At 36.2% G+C, this 27,327-nt stretch overlaps 1 protein-coding gene and 1 non-coding gene across 6 annotated transcripts in view; both read right to left on the bottom strand.

The window, feature by feature from the left end:
* METTL15 (methyltransferase like 15) overlaps positions 1–27,327 on the bottom strand; it is a 201,847-nt gene that overhangs the window by 40,627 nt on the left and 133,893 nt on the right. For all 5 annotated transcript variants that reach the window (XM_043481146.1, XM_043481148.1, XM_043481147.1 and 2 more), the window contains one exon: positions 157–348. In XM_043481146.1, the coding sequence (XP_043337081.1) occupies positions 157–348 (192 nt within the window). The remainder of the gene's footprint in view (positions 1–156; positions 349–27,327) is intronic.
* Positions 8,609–8,681, bottom strand: TRNAK-UUU. Its single transcript has one exon. It is a non-coding gene; the product is annotated as a tRNA-Lys (tRNA).

The raw sequence follows: 27,327 nt of genomic DNA, 5'->3' as shown, positions 1-27,327 counted from the left end.
TGAGTAGCAAACAAAACTGATTTATTATGTATGGATGGTGTTAGGTGTGGGCATGTTATGGGAATTCTACAGTCTTAAAAGGAAATCAAATTCACAACGTTTTTTGAGAAATTGATTTTTTTGCTGTGAGGAGAAAAATGCTTTATCAATACTCACCTGTCACCATCCATTCTCATGTCCAAGGGGCCGTCCTTCCGAAGGGAAAAACCTCTTTCGGGGGTATCAAGTTGCATGGAGGAACACCCAAGATCCAAAAGAACTCCATCCAAAGTCCCTGGCTGTACTCCAGCTTCCATTAGTAAGGCTTCTGCCTGGCTGAACTGGCCTAGGATGGCTCGGATCTGTTTACTGGGAGTAAGACCAGGAGGTGGAAAAAACACTTCTGTTACATTAAAGTCTTCCTGAAGGCCCAGGATCAATGAAAGGGTGCACATTCTACTATTAGCTTATTAAACCAATATATACTTCCTAACTGCCAGTCGCATACTTTGCACTATATAAAGACATTTGGATAAGGAAACTGTATCTTTGGTTTCAACATCAGAGGTGGGTTAACATAATTTTATTCCTGCTAATGAACACAATTTATTTACACCTGTGTGAAGGTATATAAGTTCATGAATTAGAAAAATTCCCTTGTCAGACCAGTCCTTTTATTTTTTTCTAAAAAAAAAAAAAAAAAAAAGTTCTTAAATCTATGGGTTAGGAAACATGCCATTCCATCAAAGGAATAAACCCTTGTGCAATGTTTGTGGGAGTGGAAACTGGTACAGGGACTATAGAAAACTGTATGGAGGTTCCTTGAAAGATTAAAAATAGAACTACCATATTATCTAGCAATTCCATTTCTGGGAATATATCCAAAAGAAATAAAAACACTATGCTAAACTGATATCAGCACCCTCATATTCATCACAGTATTATTTACAATAGTCAAGACATTAAAACAACCTACGTGTCCATCAAAGGGAGAATGGATAGAGAACTTAAGATGCATATGTATGTATGTATATATCTACATATATATGTATACATATAATGTTATTCAGCCATAAAAAAGAAGAAAATCTTGCCATTTGTGACAACATGATGGTTCGCAGCATTATGCAAAGTCAGAGAAAGACAAACACTGTATGATCTCATTTATATGTGAAATCTTGAGAGAGAGAGAGAGAGGGAGGGAGGGAGGGTGAAGGGGAACTATGCTTGTAAAAAACAAGGAGAGCAGACTTGTGGTTTCCACAGGTGGTGAGTGAGGAAACAGGAACTGAATGAAGGTTGTTAAAAGGTACAAGCTTATGGATAAATAAGTACTAGGGATATAATGGACAACATTATGATGATAGTTAATATTTATGTGTAGTATTTATGAAATACTATTTATGTGTAGTATTTATGAAAGTTGTATTTATGTGTAGTATTTATGAAAGCTGTTAGTAGAATAAATCCTAAGAATTCTCATCACAAGCAAAAAAAAAATCTCTTTTTCTCTTGTATTTATATGAGATGATGGGTGTTAACTGAACAATGTGGAAATCATTTCATAATATATGTAAGTCAAATCATTGTGCTGGACACTCTAAACTGTAAAGTGTTAAATGTCACTATATACTGTGTTATGTATCACTGTATAATTACTATCTCAATAAAACTGGAAAAAATAAAATTTTAAATATAGTATATAATAAAACAAAAAAAAGACAGGTCAAACATCTTCAAGCCAACCATTTCAACTTTCTCCATATTCTTCACATAATTCAGGATAGAGGAGCTATGCAGCTGCACACTTGGAGAATGAAACGATGGCTGAAATAAATGCTTCTTGCAGAAATAACGTTTTAGCTCTCAGCAGCGATTCTGAAATGAATGGAACATTCAGAATGAACAGACAGGCAAGGAGCTGGGATCACCTTACTACTATATTAATTCTCCTTCCTACACCAAGAGAGATGCTGCCTTCAGGGTTCTTCAGAAGCCCAAGGGCAACTGGCACACATTTTGGAAGAGGAAAGAGAAGGGAAAAAAATGGTCAACACTCCCAAGACCTCATTCGTCCATCTACAGGTGTGTGGAGTAAGTGTGAATTTCAACAGTGTTGAGAATTCATATTTATTAGATTTACTTATATGTGATGTTGTTTAAGGAGAATTTCACAGCTCATTGGCAATTTTTTTCTCAAATTCCAATGGAGAAAATGATTTTTAGATTCACTCACCAAATATTCATTGAATATCTGCTATGTGCCAGGCATTATGCTATTCTGAGGTATACAAAGATTAATAAACCATGGCTTTCTGAGCTTTGAGTTGACAAGAAGAGATGTATAAATAATTTGCAAAACAACCCAATGGGTGCTATGAGAAGAGAGACAAACAAACTTCTAGGTCTATATTTGGAAAGTATAAAATTAATGCTAATACTAGCATTGAAAACAGAAACAGTAGAATCTTGGGATTGGCCGGCAACTCACAAATCACTTATTCCAATTATTTAACTGATGTTTCAATCTTTTCCCTTTCCACCATCACTGCTGGGGGGCAGAGTAGGGAGGAGACTCTTTTAATCATTTTTCATTCATCCCATTGGTGAGGAAGGGATTTCCATTCTAAGATTCTGAAAATGGTCAAGTGAACACTTGGCACTCAACAGTGGACAGATGAGATTGACAGTTTATTAATCACATCCATTCACAGCTCAGGGGAGGAGGACACCAAATGCCATGCATGGCTACATAGGTGCTGTATTCTGGAACAGAGTGGACTGACAGAGGCTTTGGGAAGCAGATTTTATAGTGTCAAGAGAGTGCCACATGCCCACAAATGAATGCCTTTGCTTGTGTGAATAATCCCATGGGCTAGAAGGGAACCGATACCTGCTAATCAGGGATAAGCAGGTATTATGCCTGATCCCTTTGATAAGGAGTGTTGTTTGGTTAGGAGCCTTCTCAGTGGAAGCACAGTGGGGTAGAGAACTTGCGGTTAGGCTATTCAGAGTTCTTCCAGTTTGCCCCAGATGTCAAGAATACATCTGGGTGTATTCTTGGTTTAAACTTTATGGCTTACATCACGGTCACTTAGCCTGTGTTTGAACATTCCCAGTAATAAAAACTCACTACTGTTTTTTGTTTTGTTTTGGTCAGTTGTTTTTTAGTTAAGTTGATGGCTGCTGCCTCACTATTTCTATAACTTTTGCCCCAGGTATCAGTCCATGGAAAACAATTAAAAACCATGGCAGCCTCTTACACATCTATTGCTAGCTATTGTAAGTGATATTTGTTGGCTACCTCTTAGTTGCCAGTCTCTCTGTTACAGAAAGTGACGGTGTGAGTCTTTCAGTCATGTTCGACTCTTTGCGACCCCATGGATTGTAGCCCTCAAGACTCTTCTGTCCATGGAATTCTCCAGGCAAGAATCCTGGAGTGGTTTGCCATTCTCTTCTTCAAGGAATCTTCCCAACCCAGGGATCGAACTTGGGTCTCCTGCATTGCAGGCAGATGGGATGCTTTACCATCTGAGCCAGTAGGGAAGACTCTCTGTTCCAACAGGACCTCAAAAATTTTTTTTGAGGTCCTGTGTATTTTGAGAGAGACTGATCATATTGATGCTCGTTTATATGTCAACTTGGCTTGGCAAAAGTACATGATTATTTAATAAAACACTGATTGAGGTATCACTGTGAAGGCTTTTTTCGATGTGCCTACCATAAGACTCTTGAGAGTCCCTTGAACTGCAAGGAGATCTAACCAGTCCATCCTAAAGGAGATCAGTCCTGGGTGTTCACTGGAAGGACTGATGCTGAAGCTGAAACTCCAATACTTTGGCCACCTCATGCGAACAGTTGACTCACTGGAAAAGACCCTGATGCTGGGAGGGATTGGGGGAGGGAGGAGAAGGGGATGACAGAGGATGAGATGGCTGGATGGCATCACCGACTTGATGGACATGAGTTTGAGTAAACTCCAGGAGTTGGTGATGGACAGGGAGGCCTGGCGTGCTGCAATTCATGGGGTCACAAAGAGTTGGACACAACTGAGTGACTGAACTGAACTGAACTGAACCATTAAAATCAGTACCATCTAAGTAAAGGATGGGCTTCCTTGGTGGCTCAGTGGTAAAGAATCTGTCTGCAGTGCAGAAGCAGATGTGGGTTCAATCCCTGGGTCTGAAAGATACCCTAGATAGAGGAGGGCATGGCAATCCACTCCAGTATTCTTACCTGGGAAATCCCATGGACAGAATAAAGGATACTACTTTCTGTAATGTAGGTATGCATCATCCAATCAGATGAAAACCCTTGAGAGCAAAAAATGAGGTTTCCAGAGGAAAAAGAAATTTAGTTGCAAGACTATAGTATTATCTCCCATCAGAGTTTCTAGTCTGCTGGCCTACCCTACCATTTCCCCATAATGTCAGTCAATTCCTTGAGACATATATGTATATGTGTGTGTGTGTGTGTGTATGAGATGTGTGTGTGTGTGTATCTCCAACTGGTTTCTTTCTCCTGATAAGCTAATTGGCACACATGACCCTATGGCCCCTATAATTTGTTCTAAGATTGGCATGTGTCATAACTCTGGCCAGTAAGGTACAAGAGATATTTCCCAGGGATTTGAGGAAAGAAAATTCTTTTCTTCCAATGAGCTATGGGAAGAAAAATGCTTTTCTCAGACTCTCACTTGATATGAAAAATCACATAGCCCTGATCAGAGACAGCAGATATCTTGACTCAAGATATAGAGAGGGTGGAAGCCAATTTGGTCAAAGCTCTACAAAGCAGAGAGAAAGATTAAACAGGCCATTAGACTGACCTCACCTAAAATCCAACTTGTCTCTGAACTTTTGAGTTAGCCCATAAATTACTTTTGTTATTTAAAACCAGTTTGACTTCTTTTTCTTTTACTTGCAATGGAAAACATCATAACCATCATGGCTATCATGCTCCTCAGGTGTTCATTTCTCTACATCATACACCTCATGTCTTCTGCTATTTTCCATACAAAAAGTCTTTTACCATGCTAGCTACTCTTTTCTAAATGTGTCCCAGTTGACCATGTCCCTCAATCTGAACTCCATAATGATCAGCATGAAATAAATTCTTGCCTCTTTTGTTCTAGTTGTGATATTAACACAGCTCAAGATCAAAATGATTTTATAATTTGTTTCACACTGTTGACTTATACTATCTAAAACTGTTGTACGTGACTACTAAGTCTGTTTCTCCATATTGTACTGTGTGGTTTTGTTAATTATTGTAGATGTAGTACAATTTCTAACCTACATGTTTTCTACAGCCTTTAGGATCGAGGTATTATCCTGAACTATAGGAATCTTCTTTAAACTGCAGCAAAAGCCTCAAACAAATCACTACAGCCAAGTCTTAATTCCTTAGGCATTAGAGCCCTGTTGTTTGGTTGCTCAGTCGTGTCTGACTCTGCAACCCCATGGACTGCAGTACGTCAGGCTTCCCTGTACTTCACCATCTCCCAGAGCTTGCCCAAACTCATGTCCATTGAATCGGTGATGCCATCCAACCATCTCATCCTCTGTCATCCCCTTTTCCTCCTGCCTTCAATCTTTCCCAGCATGAGGGGCTTTTCAAATGAGTCAGTTCTTTCCATCAGGTGGCCAAACTATTGGAGCTTCAGCTTCAGGATCAGTTCTTCCAATGAATACTCAGGATTGATTTCCTTTAGGACTGATTGGTTTGATCTCCTTGTAGTCCAAGGGACTCTCAAGAGTCTGTTCCAACACCACAGTTCAAAAGCATCAATTTTTCAGCGCTCAGCCTTCTTTATGGTCCAAATCTCACATCCAAACATGACTACTGGAAAAACCATAGCTTTGACTATACGGACCTTTGTTGGCAAAGTAGGCTAAACTACAGCCCTAGCTAATATATTTCTAAAAGAAAAATAACATCTTACAGAAGATGTTTGCATTCTTGGATGCCCTCAAGCATAAGTGTTCAGCACTAACATTCTGATAATTTTAGGCTTGACAAAGAGTAAGTAAGAAAAATGTAATTCTCACCATAATCATATAAAACTATAAACATATCATGTGGGGAGATAATGTACCATGAGGCAACACCACAAAGGAAATCATGTGTTTAAGGCAGTTTTCTGATGCTCAGTCACTTATGTTTCTAGAGTTGGGATTATTCTCAGATTGAAGAAATCATCTAAAAGTTTACCAACCAACTGTTGAAAACTTAATCTTAACTTCAGACACTGGGGCATTACTTCACACATGCAACAATATTGAGGTTAATTTTCCCGGATAAGCAATTACACGCTCACTTTTTACTTTCTTCTCTTTTTTCTTTCCTTTCTCCCTCTCTACCTGCCTCAGGTCTTCTCTCTTCCTTCCCTTCCTCCCTTTTCTTCTTCTATTCAAATTTTGTGTTCTTAGTATTTCTGCATATGTATTTTACAAGGATCACAATATTCACAAAAGCAGAGCGAAACCAGTACATTTAGCCATAACTACAAATACAGAATTTGTTTAAATCATTTTCATCATCTGTCATTACCTTAGGATCCCTAGGATATAAATACAATGTTGTTTGTAACTCAAAGCACCTGTTACATGAGAATGATTCTACAACCCAACCCCAAGAAAATAAAGGCACTTAGCAATAGCGCATCAATAATACCCTGGTTGCTGGAAGCCATTTTTGAGGCTTTGACTATGATAAGTATTGGCAATCTTGACTCTGGCAAGTTATTTGTACCTAGATTACCACTCTGGGTCCGTCTTATTACAAAGGACTCTAGTACATACTGAGGCTGGTGATATAAGAGTAGCTACTACACATTCTGTATTATATTTAGAATTGAACATGGAACTTCATCATTCCTCTAATTGCATAGTCTAATGATAGGAGTTAAGGATAGATTTCTTGTGTTGTTGCTTAGTAGCTAAGTTGTGCCCAACTCTTTTGTGACCCCATAGACTACAGCTTGCCAGGCTCCTCTGTCCATGGGATTTCCCAGGCAAGAATACTGGAGTGGGTTGTCATTTCCATCTCCAGGGTATCTTCCCAACCCAAGGATCAAACTTGCATCTCCTGTTGTCAAGCAGATTCTTTACCACTGAGCCACCTAGGAAGCCAAGGATAGATTATCCCACACATTATAAAAGTGGATCTAGAATTTTTCTAAAAGAACAAATCATTTACCTGTGAAGGAACTGAGATCTTAGACACAGATATGAAAAGAGATTCAGGCTTGAAAGAATAGTTAGCAATGTAATTTATTAGAACTGGCTCAGTCACTAAAACTGAGGCATAAAGTCAGGATCAGCAACAAAGGCAACTTAATGTTAAGTCACCTATGCTGCATACTTAGGCCATCATCAGTCCATTATTAGAAGCCCTGTGGTGAAATCTGAGAGTACAGTAAGCTAGCAGAGGAATATGCAGAGAACTCTGTTCATATAGAGCAGATCCACAAGCAGAACAATGTAAAGAAGGGAAGAAAACAAACATTTCTTAAGAAGATGCCAAGAATAGCACCCATATACTTAAAATTCATTTCAGGGTTCACTTCATCATATACTTTAATCATTCATTTTGTGTGTGCATTTGGAGGGCATACCCAGGTGATAACTGATATAAGATAAGAAGAGTAAAATACAACTTGTTTTCTTTTTTTGGGGGGTGGTGGTGGTGGTGGTGGTGATGGTTTGATTATGGTAGATCCAAGCCCTTCTAACATTAGTATCAGCATTAACCCATGAAATCCCAGTGCGCTACTTGTTTTCCAGTCGTTAACTTTTATTGGTCTGTAGGCAAAGAGCAGGGCCCTTGGCTGCTTTTATCACTTCATTAGGCAACCCTCAAGCAAGGAATTTGGAGGGAGCTAAACTGGTGGATAAAAGTATCGTTCCTATTTGGGCAGTGGTAAAAGCAAACATTTGTGGAATACTTTCCATGTACTAGACCCTGGGCTAACTGCTTTATACTTATTAAATCATTTCATCCTTATGATAACCCTATGAGCTAGGTGCATTATAACACACACTTTACAGATGAAGAAACAAGAGCAGAGACAATGAAGCCAGTAACCCAAGCCAAATAGCTAGTAAATGGTGGAATTAGAGTGTAAATTCAGTCCAGTCTGGCTCAAGAGTCATGTTCTTAACCATCACACTGTAACGTCTCAAGCTTCAATTTAGTGCCATTTCAGATCTCAAATTCTTCACCATTTTAACCTTGTCATGGCCCATAAATCTGCCTAGTCTGTCTGATTTTTTTAAATTAAAATACTTTAGTTAATTTTAATGTTTGCCATCTCTTCATAGCTATAGGTCAGCAGATTCAGCACTCAACAAATACTCACTGAATAAGGATTATCTACCAGGTACTGGATATAAAAGTGAAGTTGAAAGTGAAAGTGAAGTCGCTCAGTCCGACTCTTTGCGACCCTGTGGACTGTAGCCTGCCAGGCTCCTCCGTCCATAGGCTTCTCCAGGTAAGAATACTGGAGTGGGTTACCATTTCCTTCTCCAGGGGATCTTCCCAACCCAGGGATCGAACCCAGGGTCTCCCGCATTGGAGGCAGATGCTTTAACCTCTGAGCCACCAGGGAAGCCCAAAGTCAAAGCTGTGCCCGAACAGGGACTTGAACCCTGGACCCTCAGATTAAAAGTCTGATGCTCTACCGACTGAGCTATCTGGGCTCACAGTACTGGATATAGGAACATACAAATGAACAAGAGCACACAATATAGAAAGGCATATACACAAGTGTATATAAATCATGGTGGAGATGGCTTATGTCTTCTTAAAACAACAGTGAGAGAGTAGAGAGGGGAAACTGCATCATAAGACTTAACATTTAAATCTTAGTTCTGATACTCATTGTGTAATGGGCTTACGAAACTTATTAACCCTGTGGTATTGGACAAGTTATTTAATATCCCTCAGTTTTAGTTCCATATGTCTCGTGGTGTTTTAAGGTTCTCCCTGTAGAAGCAGCCTGGTATGGTAGCAGTATCTCAGTCAGTAAGTTGTGGAGTCAGACTGAATCAGATCATTAACTTTTTAATAATTTATTCCTTAACAACTCAGATTCTTCATTTGTACCATTTAGACAACAGAGCAATTCCAAATTCACAAAGCTTTTGTGAAGTGTATGTTAATCAGTGTACATAAGAACACCCACTAAGAGGCCTATGCAAAGGGAGGACCTCAATAAACGTTACCTCTCCCTCTGCTCCAGGCTGCTTTTCATCCCTTAGAAATTCTTTTCATGATTTGGTCGCTGTGGTGCCAACTGAAAGCTGGGAGCAATGGCAAGGATTTGCTCCAAGCACACCAAATCCAGGGCCATACTGACTATAAAGAATTCTTCTCCAATCTCCTCTATGTGCTGCTGCTGCTAAGTTGGCCATGTGCTGCTACTGGGCTGTATTTCTTCTTCCATTTCACCACGCTCCTGTTATAGTTTGAGAACCGTTCACTTTTTGATATGTTAATGCTTACCATACCACATAAGGGTCCAAGATATTTTGATTTTCATATTAATTGCGATCACTTTTTAAGTACTATTAAAAGATACTCTTGCTGAAAGAATATTTCTATACACTGTAGAGATGGAATGAAAAGACATTATTTTTGTTCCATGTAATCCGCTCAAAATCTTTGACAGCATTATCTTTACTGATTATTGTCTTTCCCTTCAGGAAATACTTGCTAAAAATTGATTTGGTCATTGACAACTCATATATTGACTTAAAGAAAATATGTTTTAGAAAGGATGAAATGCAATTATATTTCTATCTTTCTGTAACCATTTCAAAATGTATTCAGTGGAATAATTTTCATCTGTTCTGGAATAACAGGCTGGATTACTTTTCCACTTGCTAACATATAACAGATAATTGGAAGGCTACTATGAATTGCAGACACAGTTAGTCCAGAAATTAGACTATCCAATACTCAGCTACAAGAACACACAACAAATGAATACTTACTGGGAAGCTAATAAAGGTCAGACACTGATTTAGACACTTGCAATACAAATAAATAAAATATAACATTCCAATGACTAGAGAGCATATGTTCCAGGGGATAATCAAAATCAATATATTCAATGACTTGTATTTCTGTCTGCAGCAGTTCAGCCTGATCAGACCAATCATCCCAATGAAAAAACCCTAGAAAAGCTGAATAAGCTAATTAAAAGTAGTTGTTTGAACGGATCAGAAAGCTATGAACATAGCTGAGATCTGAGTAGAGAAAAGGGAAGTGTAAACAAGTGAACCCAACACTGGAGTGGTTTCCCCCATCAAAGCCTTTGTTTGCAAGTGGAAGCTGAGAGACTAAGAAACAGAACTCTGAGCATCCTCATAGGATGAGGGACAAAGATTGAATTTAGAATCCATTTAATGGATGTGACCAGAGCAGAGTCCCAGAATTTCAGTTGGGACACAAAAGGTCTAAAGCTAGTGGAAGAGTAGACCAAAAAGAGATTACATAAAGACAGAAATCCAATTTCCAATCAGTTCAATTCAAGTTGCACTAGGGTGTTATGTTCTTTGATGAACTGCCTGATAGAAGCAATAGTAGGTATCTGGAGGAAACTATCTTTCAGGCTTTCAAAATAACTCCAAGACTTCTTAAAAACAACCTGAAGAGCGTTGCCATTTCCTCCTCCAGGGGATCTTCCTGACCCAGGGATTGAACCTGCATCTCTTGCATCTCCTGCATTTGCAGGTGTGTTTTTTTTTTTTTTTTTAACCACTAGTGCCACCTGGGAAGCCCTCTTAAAAACATGTGGAATCAAATAAAAAATAACTGGATAAACCCACCCTAAACAGTAGATAGCAGAAATAGATAAACAGGATATAGAATAGAATTACTAGAATGGGCTTTAAAATATTGATTAACATGTTCATGAGACATAGAGGACAAATTAGGTAATATCAGCCTTAAAATGACTCTACAGAAAATAGCAAGATGAAAATTAGATCAAAATGAAAAATGGAAAATATAATAATTGAAATTAAAAATTCAACGGATAGGTTTAAGAGCAGCTTAGAAATAGCTCAAGAAAGGATTAATGACATGGGAGGATAGTTTAGTAGAAAGTATTAAGACTTCAAGGCACAGTAAATAATTTGAAAATACAGAACAAAGCATAAGAGACATGTAACATGGTAAGGAGATCTAACATATGTATAACTGGAATTCCAAAGAAGAGGAGACAGAAAATCAAGTAAAAGCAATATTTAAAGATATAGTAGCCAAGAGTTTTAAAAAATGATTCAACATTTGAAGACTATATATTAAAAAATAACAATAAACTTCAAAGAGGATACAAACAAAACATCCTGAGGTCATAATAGTAAAATTTGTGATGACAAAAGGAAAGTAAATATTAAGAGCAGCCAGAAGGAAAAAAAAAAAAGAAATTAGATTCACAGGAGCAACAGTCAGAACCAAAATAAACCCAGAAGACAAAAATAACTGACAAGTTGCCTGCAAAACTGAAAATACAAAGATATTTTGAGATATTCACCAACAGGAGACCCATGCAAAAAGACAACTACAAAATGGCTTTCTTCAAGTACGAGGAATATATTGTCAAAGAAGGCAAATCATGATGGAAGAAAGAGCAGTGAAATGTGTAAATATATGGGTAAATCCAGATGAATAATGATTATATAAAAATAATTTCTTATAGGTTCAATATATATATGTAGAGTTAAAATATACAATAGTGGCACAAAAGACATTACATAGTTATATGTTATAAATCCTTGAAATTCCAAAGTCCAGAAAGAGGCTAAAGTACTAATCTATATTAGATGTTCATAAAGCAATTATGCATGTTGTGATCTCTAGGGTAATCTTAAAAAGTATTGTAAAATAATGTATAACAAATGAGCAGATAGAGCAGATAGATAACAAGGTAACAAAAAATAAATAACAAGAAAGGTGGCAATAAAGAAGAGAAAAAGGAAAAAAGAACAAGTTGACACATTAAAAAACTAGCAGGAAGATAGTAGACAGATCCAAACCCAAATATGCCAGTAATTATAATAAATATTTTTGAACTAAATACTCTAATTATAAAAAGATTTTCAAAATCCATGATACGCTATTTATAAAAAATAACTCTTAGGACACAGAGAAGTCAAAAATAAGAAGATGGAAAAAGTGCTGTGCAAACATTACACAAAAGAAAGATAATACAGTATCAGATACAGTAGACAGAAATATTACTAGAAGTAAAAAGAGATATTTTATCATGATAAAAGGGTCAAATCTGCCAACTGGCATGTGAATTACAAAACTTTATATCTCTAATAATAAAATTCTAATCGGGTGGAGAGGGAGGGGGGATCGGGATGGGGAACACATGTAAATCCATGGCTGATTCATGTCAATGTATGGCAAAAACCACTACAATATTGTAAAGTAATTAGCTTCCAACTAATAAAAATAAATGGGGAAAAAAAGAAAAAAAAATAAAATTTTAAAATATAAAGCAAAATTGATAGAACTAAAAGCAGATGGATAAATATATAACCATAATAGTGGAGATAAAAATATCATTCTTAGTAAATGTTGACTAAGCAGAAGAACATACAAAAAATGTGAAATATTTAATTATCAAGTTTGATGTAATTGACACAAAAAACTCCACACTTCACCCAATGTATATATTTTAAAAGACATTTAACATGTAAAAAAAAGACTATCTGCTGGGGCTATCAGACTAGTTTCATCACATTTCAAAGGGCTGATATCATATAGGGTGTATTTTCTAAGTACAATGAAATTTAAGTGAAAATCAGTAACAGAAAAATAACTAGAAAGTCCTCAAATATTTGGAAATTAAGTAATAGGCTTCTAAATAATCCAGAAAATAAAGGAAATTAATAAATATTTTAAACTAAACAATACTTTAAAAGTACAACAAAACTTACCACTTAATGAAAATGCAACACATCAAAACTTGTGGAATACTTCTAAAACCCTTATTGAGAAAATTTCACATAATTAAATGTACATAAAATCAAATGAGAATCAATGATCTAAGCATCCATTTTTTAGAAATTTAAAGACAACATCAACAATCTATGGAAGGGATAAAAAATAATTTGCACATGAAGTGACTGACAAGAGGTTAATACCCAAAATGTACAAAGAGCTCATAAAACTCAATATCAGAGAAACAAAGAACCCAAACAAAAAATGGGCAGAAGACCTAAACAGACATTTCTCCAAAGAAGACATAAAGATAGCTCACAGGCACATAAAATTAAAGATGTTCAACATCACTAATTATTAGAGAAATGCAAATCAAAACTGTAATGAGGTATCACCTCACACTGGTCAGAATGCTATTATCAAAAACTCTACAAATAATAAACGCTGGAGAGGATGTGGAGAAAAGGAAACACTCCTTTTCTGTTGGTGGGAATATAAATTAGTGTAGCCACTATGGAAAACACTATGTAGCTTCTTTAAAAAACAAAAAATAGAAGTACCATATGATCCAGCAATTTCACTCTTGGGTATATATCCAGAGAAAACAAAAACTAATTTGAAAAGATACATGCAGTCAGACATAGAAGCAATCCAAGTACCCAACAACAGACAATTGACTTAAGAAGATGTGGTGTGTGTGTGTATATATATATATATATATATATAAAAGTGAAACAGTTAGTCACTCAGTTGTGTTTGACTCCTTGTGACCCCACGGACTGTACGTAGCCCACCAGGCTCCTCTGTCCATGAAATTTGCTAGGCAGGAATGCTAGAGTAGGTAGCCATTCCAGCTACCCATAAATATGTGTGTGTGTGTGTGTGTGTGTGTGTCCAGCTACCCATAAATATGTGTGTGTGTGTGTGTGTGTGTGTGTATACATGCAATAGAATGTTAGCCATAAAAAGAATGAAATATTGCCATTTGCGGCAACATGGATGAACCTAGAGGATATTATAAATAAGTCAAATGGAGAAAGACAAACACTCTATAATATCACTTATACGTGAGAAAATAATACAAATAAATGTATATACAAAACAAACACAGATTTACAGACATGGAAAACAAACTCGTGGTTACCAAAGAAGAGAGGGAGAAGGGGAGCAACAAATAAGGAGTATGGGATTAACAGAAATTACTATACATAAAATAAACAATAAGGATTTACTGTATAGCACAGCAAAAGTATGCCCAATATCTTGTAATAGCCTCTAATGGAATATAATCTGCAAAAAACAAAATCAAAACCAAAAAAATCACATCATTATGCTCTACACCTGAAACTAACAAAATATTGTAAATCAATTATATTTCAATAATAATAATAAAGACAACAGTAAATTAAACTCCTAAAAAAGGGCAGAAAATTATAAGAGCTAAAAAATACAGAAATAGAACAATAGAAAGAATTAAAGAAACATCAAAAATTTGTTCTTTGAAAATACTAAGAAAACTGTTTAATCCCTTATAAGGATAATCAAGAAGAATGAACAAAGTACTAACATGAGGACTAAAAAAAGAACACAACACCATGGATCCTACAGGCATTAAAAATACTATAGGAAATTATTGAGAGCTTTATGCTGAAAAATTTGAAATTTAGATCAAATGAAAAAAATTCTCAGAAAACTCATAACTTACTAAAACTGTCCTATGAAGAAATGTAAAATATAAACAGCCCTAAATCCATTTAGAAACTAAATCTGCAATTATAAGACGTTTCACAGAGAAGACAACAAGCATAAATGGCTTCATGAATTCTTCCAAACATTTAAAGTAGTATCAGTTTTATATAAAAGCTTCCAGAGAACAGGAAAAGAGACATTCACAAAACCAGCACAATTCTGCTATGAAATTAAGTAAGTTTTATATTTAAATCTCTAGCTCAGATGGTAAAGAATCTGCCTGCAATGCAGAAGACCTGGGTTCGATCCCTGGGCCGGGAAGAGCCTCTGGAGAAGGGAATGGCAATCCACTCCAGTATTCTTGCCTCGAAAATTCCATGGACAGAGGAGCCTGGCTACAGTCCATGGGGTCGCAAAGAGCTGGACATGACTGAGTGACTAACACTACTACTACATTTTAAAAAAGAGAAAAACTAAAGGCCAATCTTTCTCATGGGCAAGAAACCCCCCACAAAAACCTAAATTAATAAAATATGAACATATCAAATCCAGCCACAAACATAAGGGATGATATCACTAGGTTGACATCCAGTTGGCAAGATCCATGAAGCAGTTGAGCATGCAATAGAACTGTAGCTAAGTAAAGAGGTCAGGGCTGGAGAAATAACTTCTGCAATTGTCTTAAAATGGCAGGGATTTAGTAAAAGTTTACTAAATGAATATATAGCAGTATTTTAAAAAGGAAGAATTCTTCTAGTCTTAGTTTCAGGCCAATCTAATTGGGAAATAGATATCTAATATTAAAAGAAATACCGAATAAAAATGCAATTTTCCCAAATACATGGTCTAGAGAAAGTTTCATTACATTTGGGCCCCTCATAGGGATGTTTCCTTTATTTTATATTATAAAAGACAGTGGAAAATGAACAAGTAAGAATTCTAGTAAGAAAATGTTTTTGGTAAGAACTGCTTCCTTGCTTAATTTTCTTAGCATCTCACTTTACTCTTTTTAATGATATTCAAAGATTGAATCCTTGATTCCATGTAATTCTCACATAAAAAATACCTACACTGTCTGTGCTTGAATACCCCAGCCCAGCCCTATCCCCTCATTCTCTCTCTCATCAAAGACTATACTGTTTCAATGATTGTGAAAATTTCTTCTTCTAGACTGCAATAAAGTTTACTTATGATTCATTTGGCACGGAGTACATGCTACTTTGCAATGTTATTTATCTTTTCTCATGCTGCCTCTGCAACAAGAACCTAAACTTATTACAGGTCATATAGACCATGTTATACGGTTTTTGGTATCTACAGTACCTAAACGATTGTAAGAGTTCAATGAAAGTTTTTTTGATGATGAAAGTGGTGATGATTTAAAGGCATTAATCTTTTTTAAAGGCATCAAAGATGAGAACCTGGTAATAACTTTTTTTTTTTCCACCATACTTTGCTAAAGAAGAGTACACATAGTAAACTGACACAGGTCTCACAGGGACAGTTATTCAGTGTGAATCCTGTAAATGTAACTCAATATACTTGTCATACGGCACAAGTTTCAAACATTTATTCTTCACATTTTTAAGAGTCATGAGATCTTTATGGAACTACCTTATAACCACAATCAACCTACAATGGTGTATTTTAAGGTTTTGTTCATAATATCTTGCCACCTACATTATCATGGAAGAACTTTGAAGTTTTTGTTCATGATTATCTTGTGACCTACATTATCATGGAAGAACCTGAATAAACTCAAAGGAAAAAATGCTAGCATATTCTATTAACAAAGGAAATAAAATTCACAATTCATTCCAATCAAAGCCAGGGAATTCAGTTAAAGCTAAATTTAACACATTCAATAAGGAAGAGAACTTTGAACTGCTTTACTTTGAAGGATAGTATTACAATACTATTTAAACAAAATTCCTTCCTGGAGTATCCTTTCTTCCCTTCTGGAACACTTTTAAAAGTTCCAGAAAAAAATGCATTTTATTTCATATGTAGAGATTTTATGCACAGCCTTGGTTTTCTCTGCATAATAATTATCAGACAGTATTTGTAAAATGACCTTTAAACTGCTCCTTCTATGATTTCTAATATTTCTGACTCTTTATGCTAGATAACCCCATTCCCTTCATACTACTTTCTTATCAAACTTTCTATAAAGATTAATGTGGTAATTGGAATAAGAAATGTCCATCTCTTTGGGGCATCATTTTCTAAGACTTACGTGGTCTGAAGTAGTTCTAATGAATTCAACCTTTAAAAAATCACCATGTATATACACTGCCAAAATATCCCATTGATTCTATCAGTTATTCAGGAAGTTCTCTCACGACTTAAACAATAGTTTTGAATGCTCGGCATTGATGATGGAAGGTGTTTGGATGACTGCTTGAACCCAGGTCTGAATGATTCAGTCTAATGGTCTCTAATTAAGGATGAATATCTCTATCATCTGAAGTGTATTTACAAATTATGGATGTTTTACTTTCACCCTATAAAAAAACAACCAACATTAAGACAAACATACTATATCTTGGGGATTTTCCTGAAGGGTTCTCATTCAAGGCATCTTTAAGGAGCAATGGCTAGATATGGCCAAAAAGGAAAGAGTTTAGGCATGTCTATCATATCAGGGGAATGACAAGTTCTTGAGGCTCATGACAGCTTTTATACATTGAGTATACATAACAACCATTATGTAAATGAGTAAGAAAAATGCTTACTGTTATGGTAAAGGATAATAGTTGCCATATAAGGTGAAGGGTGACAGCTGCTAGGAATTCTGAGGCTTAGGAATTAAGTGCGTGTGTAGCCCCATTCCAGAGAGAAAAAAGCAATCCCACTTACTGGGGATGAGCAATAGGTAACCGACAGAGGAAGTCCTGTGGGGGCACTAAGCTGTCCTTACGCATCAGTTAGTCCTAACTCTAGTGTGTAAGTCTAAAATTACCAGGTCCTACTCTATTATCTTTTGATGGGTAGCATTTAAAAGGGCATTGTAAATTCAGTTTAAATAAAGAAATTAAAAAATCACTAAATGAAACCAAGTATTTTAAAATGAAGGAAAAATGTATAATGGAAGTCAGTAGTACTTTTCAAATGAAGATAGCAGCTAAAAATTCAGTCTGGTGCTTGAACTTCTAAATTAATGTACATCTTTAATCAACTCTGTATCTATATTCATTTTAATATCAAATTAATGCTTAGTTATAAAACAATGTTTAATTTAACAAGTCAAATTGGTGCTCTAGGGAGACATAACCATGTTTTCCTGTGATCTTGAATACTCACTGGCAACAAACACTTCTGACTACTAGCATATTAAAATGATGCATCCAAAGAAAGAAAAGAAAGCCTGTAAACCTTTCTCCTATTGCTGTTTCAAAACTCAATGTGTTATTACATAATAAGATTATGGCAAAAAACTAATGGTTAAAGAAAAGAAAATATGACCTTTCTGACCTCTTGAAAAAAAATCATTAAAACTTAAAAGTTGACAGTGAGATTTTAGTGAATTTTCACTGCTTTTTAAAATTCAATGAGGGAATGAGACAAATGCATTCCCTCTGTAAATGTAAATTAATTAGCTGAATATGTGTCACAAGCAAACTTTTTAGCCATACTATGTTCCAATGACCTCTTTCTGAACTGCCTTTTCTGTACTTTTCAGTTCCTTAATCTTATTTCTGTGACTACTGTGTATCATTTCTCATTTTAAAAGAATAGTCAAGTATACATTAGCAAGAGATAATCTCCCAAATCAAGCATATATTTAGTTTATGTATATCTTGAGTGGCATTATTTTGCAAAAAAGGATTGGGTGATTAGGCCCAAACCTGAAATTTATGATTTCTATATGACATATAAATTATTCTAAAATCTGGAGGCTGTGGCTCTAGGTACATAAAAATATTACCAGTTGTAGGCAATAATAGATTTAACCAATTTTGTATTTTTTAATTCACACCATACATTACATTGCAGAAAGTAGAGTCTGCTGATAACACTGCAAACATAAAAATTACTTTAAGATCATGGGGTCACAAAAAGTTGGACACAACTCAGCAACTAAACAATAATAACACTACTTTTTATTTTAGTTAATTCCACACAGATGGTTTGATATAATTCTCAGTATATGTGGAATTCAGTTAGAAAATCAAAGTAAAAGAATGTCATCTATATTTTTAAGTTTAAATTTTAAAATATTCTTTCTGCACAGATAGATTCTTTTGATATTTTTAAGGAAATCAGCTGCTACAGATATTTTCTAAATACTTCTACACATCAGATACTATGTTAGATACTAGAGGTTCCTATTCTCAGAGTCATAACAGTATACAACTTTATGATTTACAGATATTTTAACACAGATAATCATGCACTGACCTTCACTGCAATTCTATAAATTACACAATGTAAACACTTTGTTCCTTAGTTATAATCATTGAAATGTGAGATTAGAGAATATTTTTCTTGCATGCCTTTCTATAAAATAATCTAGCACAGCAATAGGGAGCAGAATGGGTACTCAATAAATACTTGACAATGAGTGAATTGCTCAAGGTTATATAGCTAGTAGTGGTAAAGCTAATAATTAAACTTAGGTCAGTTAGTTCCAAGACCAAGAAGATGTCAAAGTATTACTATAGATAGCTTTGAGAGGTTGATTCAGGGCATCCGTTTGCACATCTCTGATGAAACTGATTCAACAACTTCTTAATATAGTAATTCTGAAGCTATGTACACATTTTTTTTTTAATGGTGAAATGGCATGCCAAGAGAAAGTCTATTCATTGCTCTAGTTTTAGCATCCACCCTTGAAGGGGAGGAAGCAGTAAAGAAATGAATTATACAGATCTAGCATCTGTGTCACCAATGTGGGTAGTTAGGTCACTGGCAGGTATTATCAGATTGAAATTATCTACCTGATGGAATTTATGTGCACTTGAGAACAAGAACTATCCAAATATCACTCTTGAATCAGAATTAACCAGGTTAGCTTCAAACCAGCACAACAAGGTTTCCTGAAAGAACTATATATCTCAACTTTAAAAAGTGCAACAATAAAATCTGAAACAACATATTTGGGCAGTAAGTACTGAAATGAACTCTTTCAGATCTTGGTGTCAGTTACTTAGGTTATTTCATTTGTGTTTAAACTGGTTTTACAACGAATATTTTCTGAAAGGCATTTTCAGGACTGCTGAGTTGGGTGTTCAGACACTCAGAGACGCCGCGTGTCAATGGGTAAATCATTTCTACAGCTGTGCTTTTGCCTAGTGGCTCAGTTGTGCCCAACTCTTTGTGACCCTTTGGACTGCAGCCTGGGAGGCTCCTCCGTCCATGGGATTGCCAGGGAAGAATACTGGAGCGGGCTGCCATTTCCTCCCCATGGGATCTTCCTGACCCACAGATCAAACCCAGGTCTCCTGTGTCTCCTGCACTGCAGATAAATTCTTTACCAACTGAGCCATCAGCGAAGCCCAGATAAAAAACATAGCCCAGGGAAGTACAGCTGGACTTAAAACACCTCTCAATTACCAGAAAGCCCATATTCAGCAATTTCTGTATAACAATCAGTCAGTCAGTCAGTTCAGTCACTCAGTCATGTCCGACTCTTTGCGACCCCGTGAATCACAGCACGCCAGGCCTCCCTTTCCATCACCAACTCCTGGAGTCTACTCAAACTCATGTCCATCGAGTTGGTGATGCCATCCAGCCATCTCATCCTCTGTCGTCCCCTTCTCCTCCTGCCCCCAATCCTTCCCAGCATCAGGGTCTTTTCCAATGAGTCAGTTCTTCGCATGAGGTGGCCAAAGTATTGGAGTTTCAGCTTCGGCATCAGTCCTTCTAGTGAACACCCAGGACTGATCTCCTTTAGGATGGACTGGTTGGATCTCCTTGAAGTCCAAGGGACTCTCAAGAGTCTTCTCCAACACCACAGTTTAAAAGCATCAATTTTTCGGCGCTCAGCTTTCTTCACAGTCCAGCTCTCACATCCATACCTGACCACTGGATAAACCGTAGCCTTGACCAGACAATAGCTAACGCTAATGAACCCTTACTATGTGTCAGGTACCGCCCTGAGCACTCTCTTTGTATAAGGTGTATAATCTTCAAACACACCTGAGGTAGGTAGCATTATATTCTTCCACTGTCCTAGATAAGGAAACTGAGGCAGCAGAGCTAAGAAACATCTTGATAGTTACGTAGTAAGTAAGTAGCAGGACTGGAATTCTAACCTAGGCAGTCTAGTTATACAGTCTGTACTATTAAGCACCATGGTGTATTGTCTCTGAGACAACAAGAATTACCACGTTCAATAGCACAAATGATAGCTACCTATGGGGAAATTAACAACATGGTGCCAGTCAGGCCCTCTCGCCCCATGTTCTGTAAACAATGACTTTGCATGGTTATGAAACAGCTGAGATCACTTATAGCTCTGTGCATGCGCGTCATGAGTTACCGGCTTGGTCACTGGCTACTCTGTGTGGCACGCATGCGTGAGCTTCACCATGACAGCTCTGGCTGCTGCTGCATCGGGGCTACACTAGAGTGACATCATGGCTATGTCATATGAGGCTATGTTATGGCTACGCTATGGTTATGTCATGGCCGTTGCTACAGCTACTGCGTCAGATAGGAGACAGGCTGTGTTGTGGCTGCCATGCCAGCCTGGAGAGAATAAACATGTTCCTATGCGGTTCCTATGACTCCTTGCGTCTTCTTCCAGCCTCTTAGCCAGAACCTTGCCTACTCTGGGTTCAGCAAACAGTGTGGTCAGTGTGAACAGGACCAGCAATACGCCACTGTTTACTTTTATCATTATGTGCCAGACATTGAGTTAAGGGCTTTACGTTTGTTATTTAATTCTTACAAAAACAATAATCTCTGAGGTAGTTATTATTATACCTATTTTACAGGTCAGGAAACTAACTCAGAATTTTGAAATAATCTGTTCACTGTCAGAGGCAATGGCAGGTTGAAATTCTCATCCTCTTTACTCTGTTTCCAGTGCTTCTACTTTTAACCACTGGGCAATACTATGATGCTTTGTAAGAAATACACCACTTTTGGAGTTGGAACTCATCTTATACATTTTGCATCCCAAAAAAGTCTTGGTGGGTTTCAGAAGAAAAACATGTAGTTGGAAAAATGCTGAAAGGGTTACCAGCATGGAGCTCTCCTACTAGCTTTACTTATAAGCATTTGAAGTTTCCAAGGACAAACAATCAATACTGGATTAGCAGATACAAACTAATATACATAAAACAGAAAAGCAACTAGGATTTACAATGGGAACTATATTTGATATATTATAATAATCTATAATGGGAAATAATCTGAAATATATTTACATATAACTGAATCACTTTGCTATACAAGTGAAACTAACACAATTATTGTAAATCAACTATTGTAAATCACTTTAATTTAAAAATGTGAGAATTCATAAGTAGGTATCACATTAAAAATAATATTACTAATAATTGTTGCATTTGAGGTCTGATGCAGGAGTTTGAGAGAATAATTTTCTCTCAGATGAAATCAAGCTTCTCCTTAATTGACACAAGTAAGTTGTTCCATACACACAATTCTGGCAATGTCTCATACAGGGTTTTAAGAGCAGCAAGGTCATTAAATAAAACACTGGAATCTTTTTCCTCTTTTTAATTCCAAATGGTGGTCCCATCAGATCCAATTTGAAATGCACTGGCAGAGCTCAGCATGTAAGCTGGTGCTTGGCTGGCTCAAAAGCCAGGGGACTTTAACTCCATGCATGGATGCACTGTGCATATTTTAGTACCTTTGGGGGAAAAAAAGCAGTAAAGCTAAGCAGGAGGAAAACCTGTCTGCAACTGATTATATTACATTTGTACAAAACGGTATCACCCTCATTGCTTCTAAACACGCTACAGTTCTAAATAAGTGAAACGCTAGGAGTCCTCTTAAAATAAGAGCAATAGTGAAAATGCCAGTAAATACGGCAGAATTATGCGGTATCTATACCCACTGCAATAAATAACAATAATAACATGCAACTAATCCCCGTCTATAAAAGAGCAATCTGTCACTAAATTAAGAAAAATAAAACAATAATCCTTGGTTTTCAAAGAGAAACTTTTAAAAGGTTTAGTATGTACAGTGTTAGTATAAACATACACATATATAAGCATATTAAGATATATCTCTTAGGAATACAAATCATATGCATATTATATACACACACATCCATGTATATATATTTATGTATTATAAGCAAGTTTTTAAAATTCTAAGAGGGAAAGAAATCTAATTGGTTAAAATCAGTCATAAAATTTTAACCATGTTTCTGAAAAAAAAAAACAGCAGTGCCAAAGGGTAATGCATTGCTAATGGTTTCCAGTGGAATAAATAGCTACTCTGACGTCAAAATTTTGTTACACTCCAATAACTGGCTCACTTGGGGTTTCAGGTACAGCAAGTTACATGTCAGTTTTAAATAAAGTTATAAAAATAGAATGCTTGGTGAACCATATTGTCGCTATGCAACCTGATATGTTATGATTTATATCCAATAAAATGTTAACAAAGGTGATAGATTATACCAAAATAGTATCTGGTGGTTTAAGATGCCCTGCTCCTTAAACTTTAGATTTAAAAAAATGCTATATTTTACTTTGTCTTTCCCTAAAGTGGTATATTACTGAATTACCCACTGTTAGCACAAGTATCAAATTAGAAATATTTACACGCCCCAAAGACAAAGTGATTTATGGACTAGTAAATCTCCCTTGATAGATAGTAATAATATTCTAACCGGGAACATGGAACAAAAGGAACAGTAAATCTACAGAATGCAAAAAAAGGGGAAAAAAAGGATTATCATGTTAGCCATATAGTAATATCAGTCAGTTTTCAGAAAAGATATTGCTCAAATAAGTATAGAATTTACAATCGAAATGAAGAAATTATACCACCTTACCATAGAACTAGAATTGAAACTATAAGTTGAAAATCCCTGAAAGATATGTTCCAGTTTAATAATGAAAAGATGCTAATTAACACAGTCACTTTCATTTTAAAGTGGATGTAAATGAGATCTTGTAAGGTTTGACAAATCCATCAAACAGAATACACAATCAGAATGATAAAGGTTTTTCTACACCAGTGTCTTGCTATGGATGGTGGAGAGGATATATATGTGAGAAAAGGAGGGAAAATACAAGGCCTTTATCAGCAAGAATATTTACTGAAATATTATTAAAACCAAGCAACATATATTTTAATTACTGATGAAGACAGCAATTTATGTGTAAGAAACTATTCAAATTCTAGTATTACTCTATTATTTCTACATTATGACAGAAAATCTTTATATTTGGACATTTTTATGTGCTTTAACCATGCAATAACACATAAATCCATTGCTATATATATATATATATATATATATATATATATATATATACACTTCTTCTTTCCCCTTATTTTCACTTACTCTGTATAAGGAGGCAAAGAGAAGATTTAGGCAGACAAATCTAACTCTCTAGAGCAATGCCCCCTCCATGCAATGATGTCCCAAGCACAATCACAGTCTACTGAAAATCATCAGCAAGCAAAGAACTCTGCTTCATGGAGCTGAAACTCTAGTAGGGGTGCTGTATAATAACAAACATTCTAAATAAGTAAATTATATTGTTTCAGTTAAGTTCAGTTCAGTCGCTCAGTTGTGTCCGACTCTTTGCTACCCCATGAATCGCAGCACGCCAGGCCTCCCTGTTCATCACAAAATCCCGGAGTTTACTCAAACTCATGCCCATTGCGTCGGTGATGCCATCCAGCCATCTCATCCTCTGTTGTCCCTTTCTCCTCCTGCCCCCAATCCCTCCCAGCATCAGGGTCTTTTCCAACGAGTCAACTCATTGCATGAGGTAGCCAAAGTATTGGAGTTTCAGCTTCAGCATCAGTCCTTCCAATGAACACCCAGGACTGATCTCCTTCAGGATGGACTGGTTGGATCTCCTTGCAGTCCAAGGGACTCTCAAGAGTCTGCTCCAACACCACAGTTCAAAAGCATCAATTCTTCGGCGCTCAGCTTTCTTCACAATCCAACTCTCACATCCATACACGACCATTGGAAAAACCATAGCCTTGACCAGATGGACCTTTGTTGACAAAGTAATGTCTCTGCTTTTTAATATGCTATCTAGGTTGGTCATAACTTTCCTTCCAAGGAGTAAGTGTCTTTTAATTTCACAGCTGCAATCACCATCTGCAGTGATTTTGGAGCCCAAATTGTTTAATAAGTGATAAATAACAACAAAAAATACAAGAGTAAGATCAGAAGTGTTAGGGTCGTGATTTTAATACAGTGGTCAGGTAGGCCTCACTGAGAAGGTGATATTTAAGCAAAGACTTGAAGGAGGGAAAAAGAGAAAGAAGAACTTTCCAGGCAGAGGAAATAGTTAGTGCAATAGCCTTAATTCAGAGGCATGCCTGGTACTTCTGAAGAACAGCAAGGAAGACAGTATGACTACAGCAAAGTGATAAAGGGACAGAGAAGTAATGAGGAGGCTGAACACTGCAGGGCTTTGTAAGTTACTGTAATTCTTCATTTTCTATAAAACAGTTGCCACTGCAGAGTTTTGAGCAAAGGGGTGACATAACCTGGCTTATATTTTAAAAGGATCATCAAAGGCTGATGATCAGTTGGGTAAGAGTTTATTGAGTGATCCAATTAGGATTGGGGTGGTAGCATTGGAGGTGGTGCCATCTAAATATTCATGATGTATTTGAAGTTACACGTAATGAGATCTGATGGATTGATGAAGGGTGAGAGAGAAAGGGATAAATCAAGGATGACAACAAGGATTTTGGCCAAATCAATAAGAAGGATAAAGAAGGCTGTAAGTAAAGCAAGTTTCAGGTGCAAGTCAAGTGTTAAACTTTAGTCATATTGAATTTGAGATCTCTTATATATACCCAAATGGAAATATCAAAAAAGATATTTAGGTATACAAGTCTAGAGTCACAGAGAGAAGATTAGTATGATGATAATATTTGAAAGCCATTAAACTTGGTGAATTTACAGAGTGGGAATCCAGACACAGAATAGAAGAAAACCAACGAACTCTAAAAATAATACTGAGGAAGGAATACCAATGAAATTATAACTCACATGTTATATTGATCAATTGTAATAATGTTATTAATTAAGATGCCCATCAAATACTGTATTTATCTAGACTCCAAATAAAAGACAGTAAAGACAAGGCCTACAGGACTGACACTTTCATTTACTCAGCCAGTCTTTCATGCTTTTCTCAAAGCTACTTGTGTCTAGCCTTTCTACTTTAGCGGGATACAGGCTTCATCACCACATTCCATTGGCTATTAATTTGGTTAGATAATTCATACCTTGTAGATTTAGTGATTTCAAAAGGAAGGAATGGGAAATATGAAGGGATTGTATCTGCCTATGTTCATTAAGTAGGGCTTGATCGAATTTTACATTTACAGACCATAAAAAACCTTTCTTGTTCTGTCTGTTTTTTATAGCCATCTTTGGTATTTGTATTGTATTTACTCCTGTTACAGCACTAAATTCATTTCACACAAGTCTCTGATTGGCTCATTCCATATTTTGCAATTGTCCTGATCACCATCAATAACAGAGGCTTGTACTTTCAGTGACCAATATTACAGCTATTATTACACTAGAGAAATAAGGTGAAAAAAACACATTTTTTTCTTCCAGTTTTGTTGAGTTGTAACTGTCATACAGGACTGTATGAGTTTAAGGTGTACAGCATAATAATTTAACTTTAGTATATCATGAAAAGGTTATTACATTAAATTAGAGAATACCCATCATCTCAAATAGATACAAAATTAAATAAAGAGGAAAAAAAGCTTATTCCTTGTGATGATAAATCTTAGGATTTACTCTATTAACAATTTTTATATTTAATATATAATATGTAACATTGTTAATCAAGTTAATCATGTTGTATGTGCCTAGAACATATTATCTTATAGCTGAAAGTCTGTACCCTTTAACTACCGTCAACCAGCTACCCTCCCCCTACTCCCTGCCTCTGGTAAGTACAAATTGGATCTCTTTTTCCATGAGTTTGTTAATTTGCTTCTTTTTGAAGTATAATTGACTTACATATACAACTATGGTAGTTCCTGGGGCACACTATAGTGATTCCATGTTTCTTTACATTTTAAAATGCTTTCCACCTAAGTCAAGCTACCATCTGTCACCATACAAAGATGTCATATAATTACTAACTATACTCCCCACAGTGTACATTTTACACCTGTGACTCATTTACTTTTTAATTCTAAGTTTGTATCTCTTAATCTCCCTCACCTATTTCTCCCATTCCCACACTCTCCTCCCTTCTGACAAGCACTTGTTTCTTTTCTGTATCTATGACTTTGTTTCTGTTTTGTTGTGTTTGCTCATCTGTTTTACTTTTTAGATTTTACATATAAGTGAAATCATCCAGCATTTGCCTTTCTTTGTCTCACTTGTTTCACATATCATAATTCCCTTCTAGGTTCATCCATATTGTCACAAATGGCAAGATCTTACTTCTTTTTATGGCTGAGCAATCTTCCACTGTCCATCTGTTGATAGACATTTAGGCTGTTTCCTTATCTTGGTTACTGCAAATAAGGCTTAAA

Source organism: Cervus canadensis, chromosome 11 (assembly GCF_019320065.1).
Source record: "Cervus canadensis isolate Bull #8, Minnesota chromosome 11, ASM1932006v1, whole genome shotgun sequence".
Lineage (NCBI taxonomy): Eukaryota > Metazoa > Chordata > Mammalia > Artiodactyla > Cervidae > Cervus > Cervus canadensis.
The sequence above is the reverse complement of the archived record's forward strand: the minus strand, read 5'-3'. Positions and strand labels throughout refer to the sequence as shown.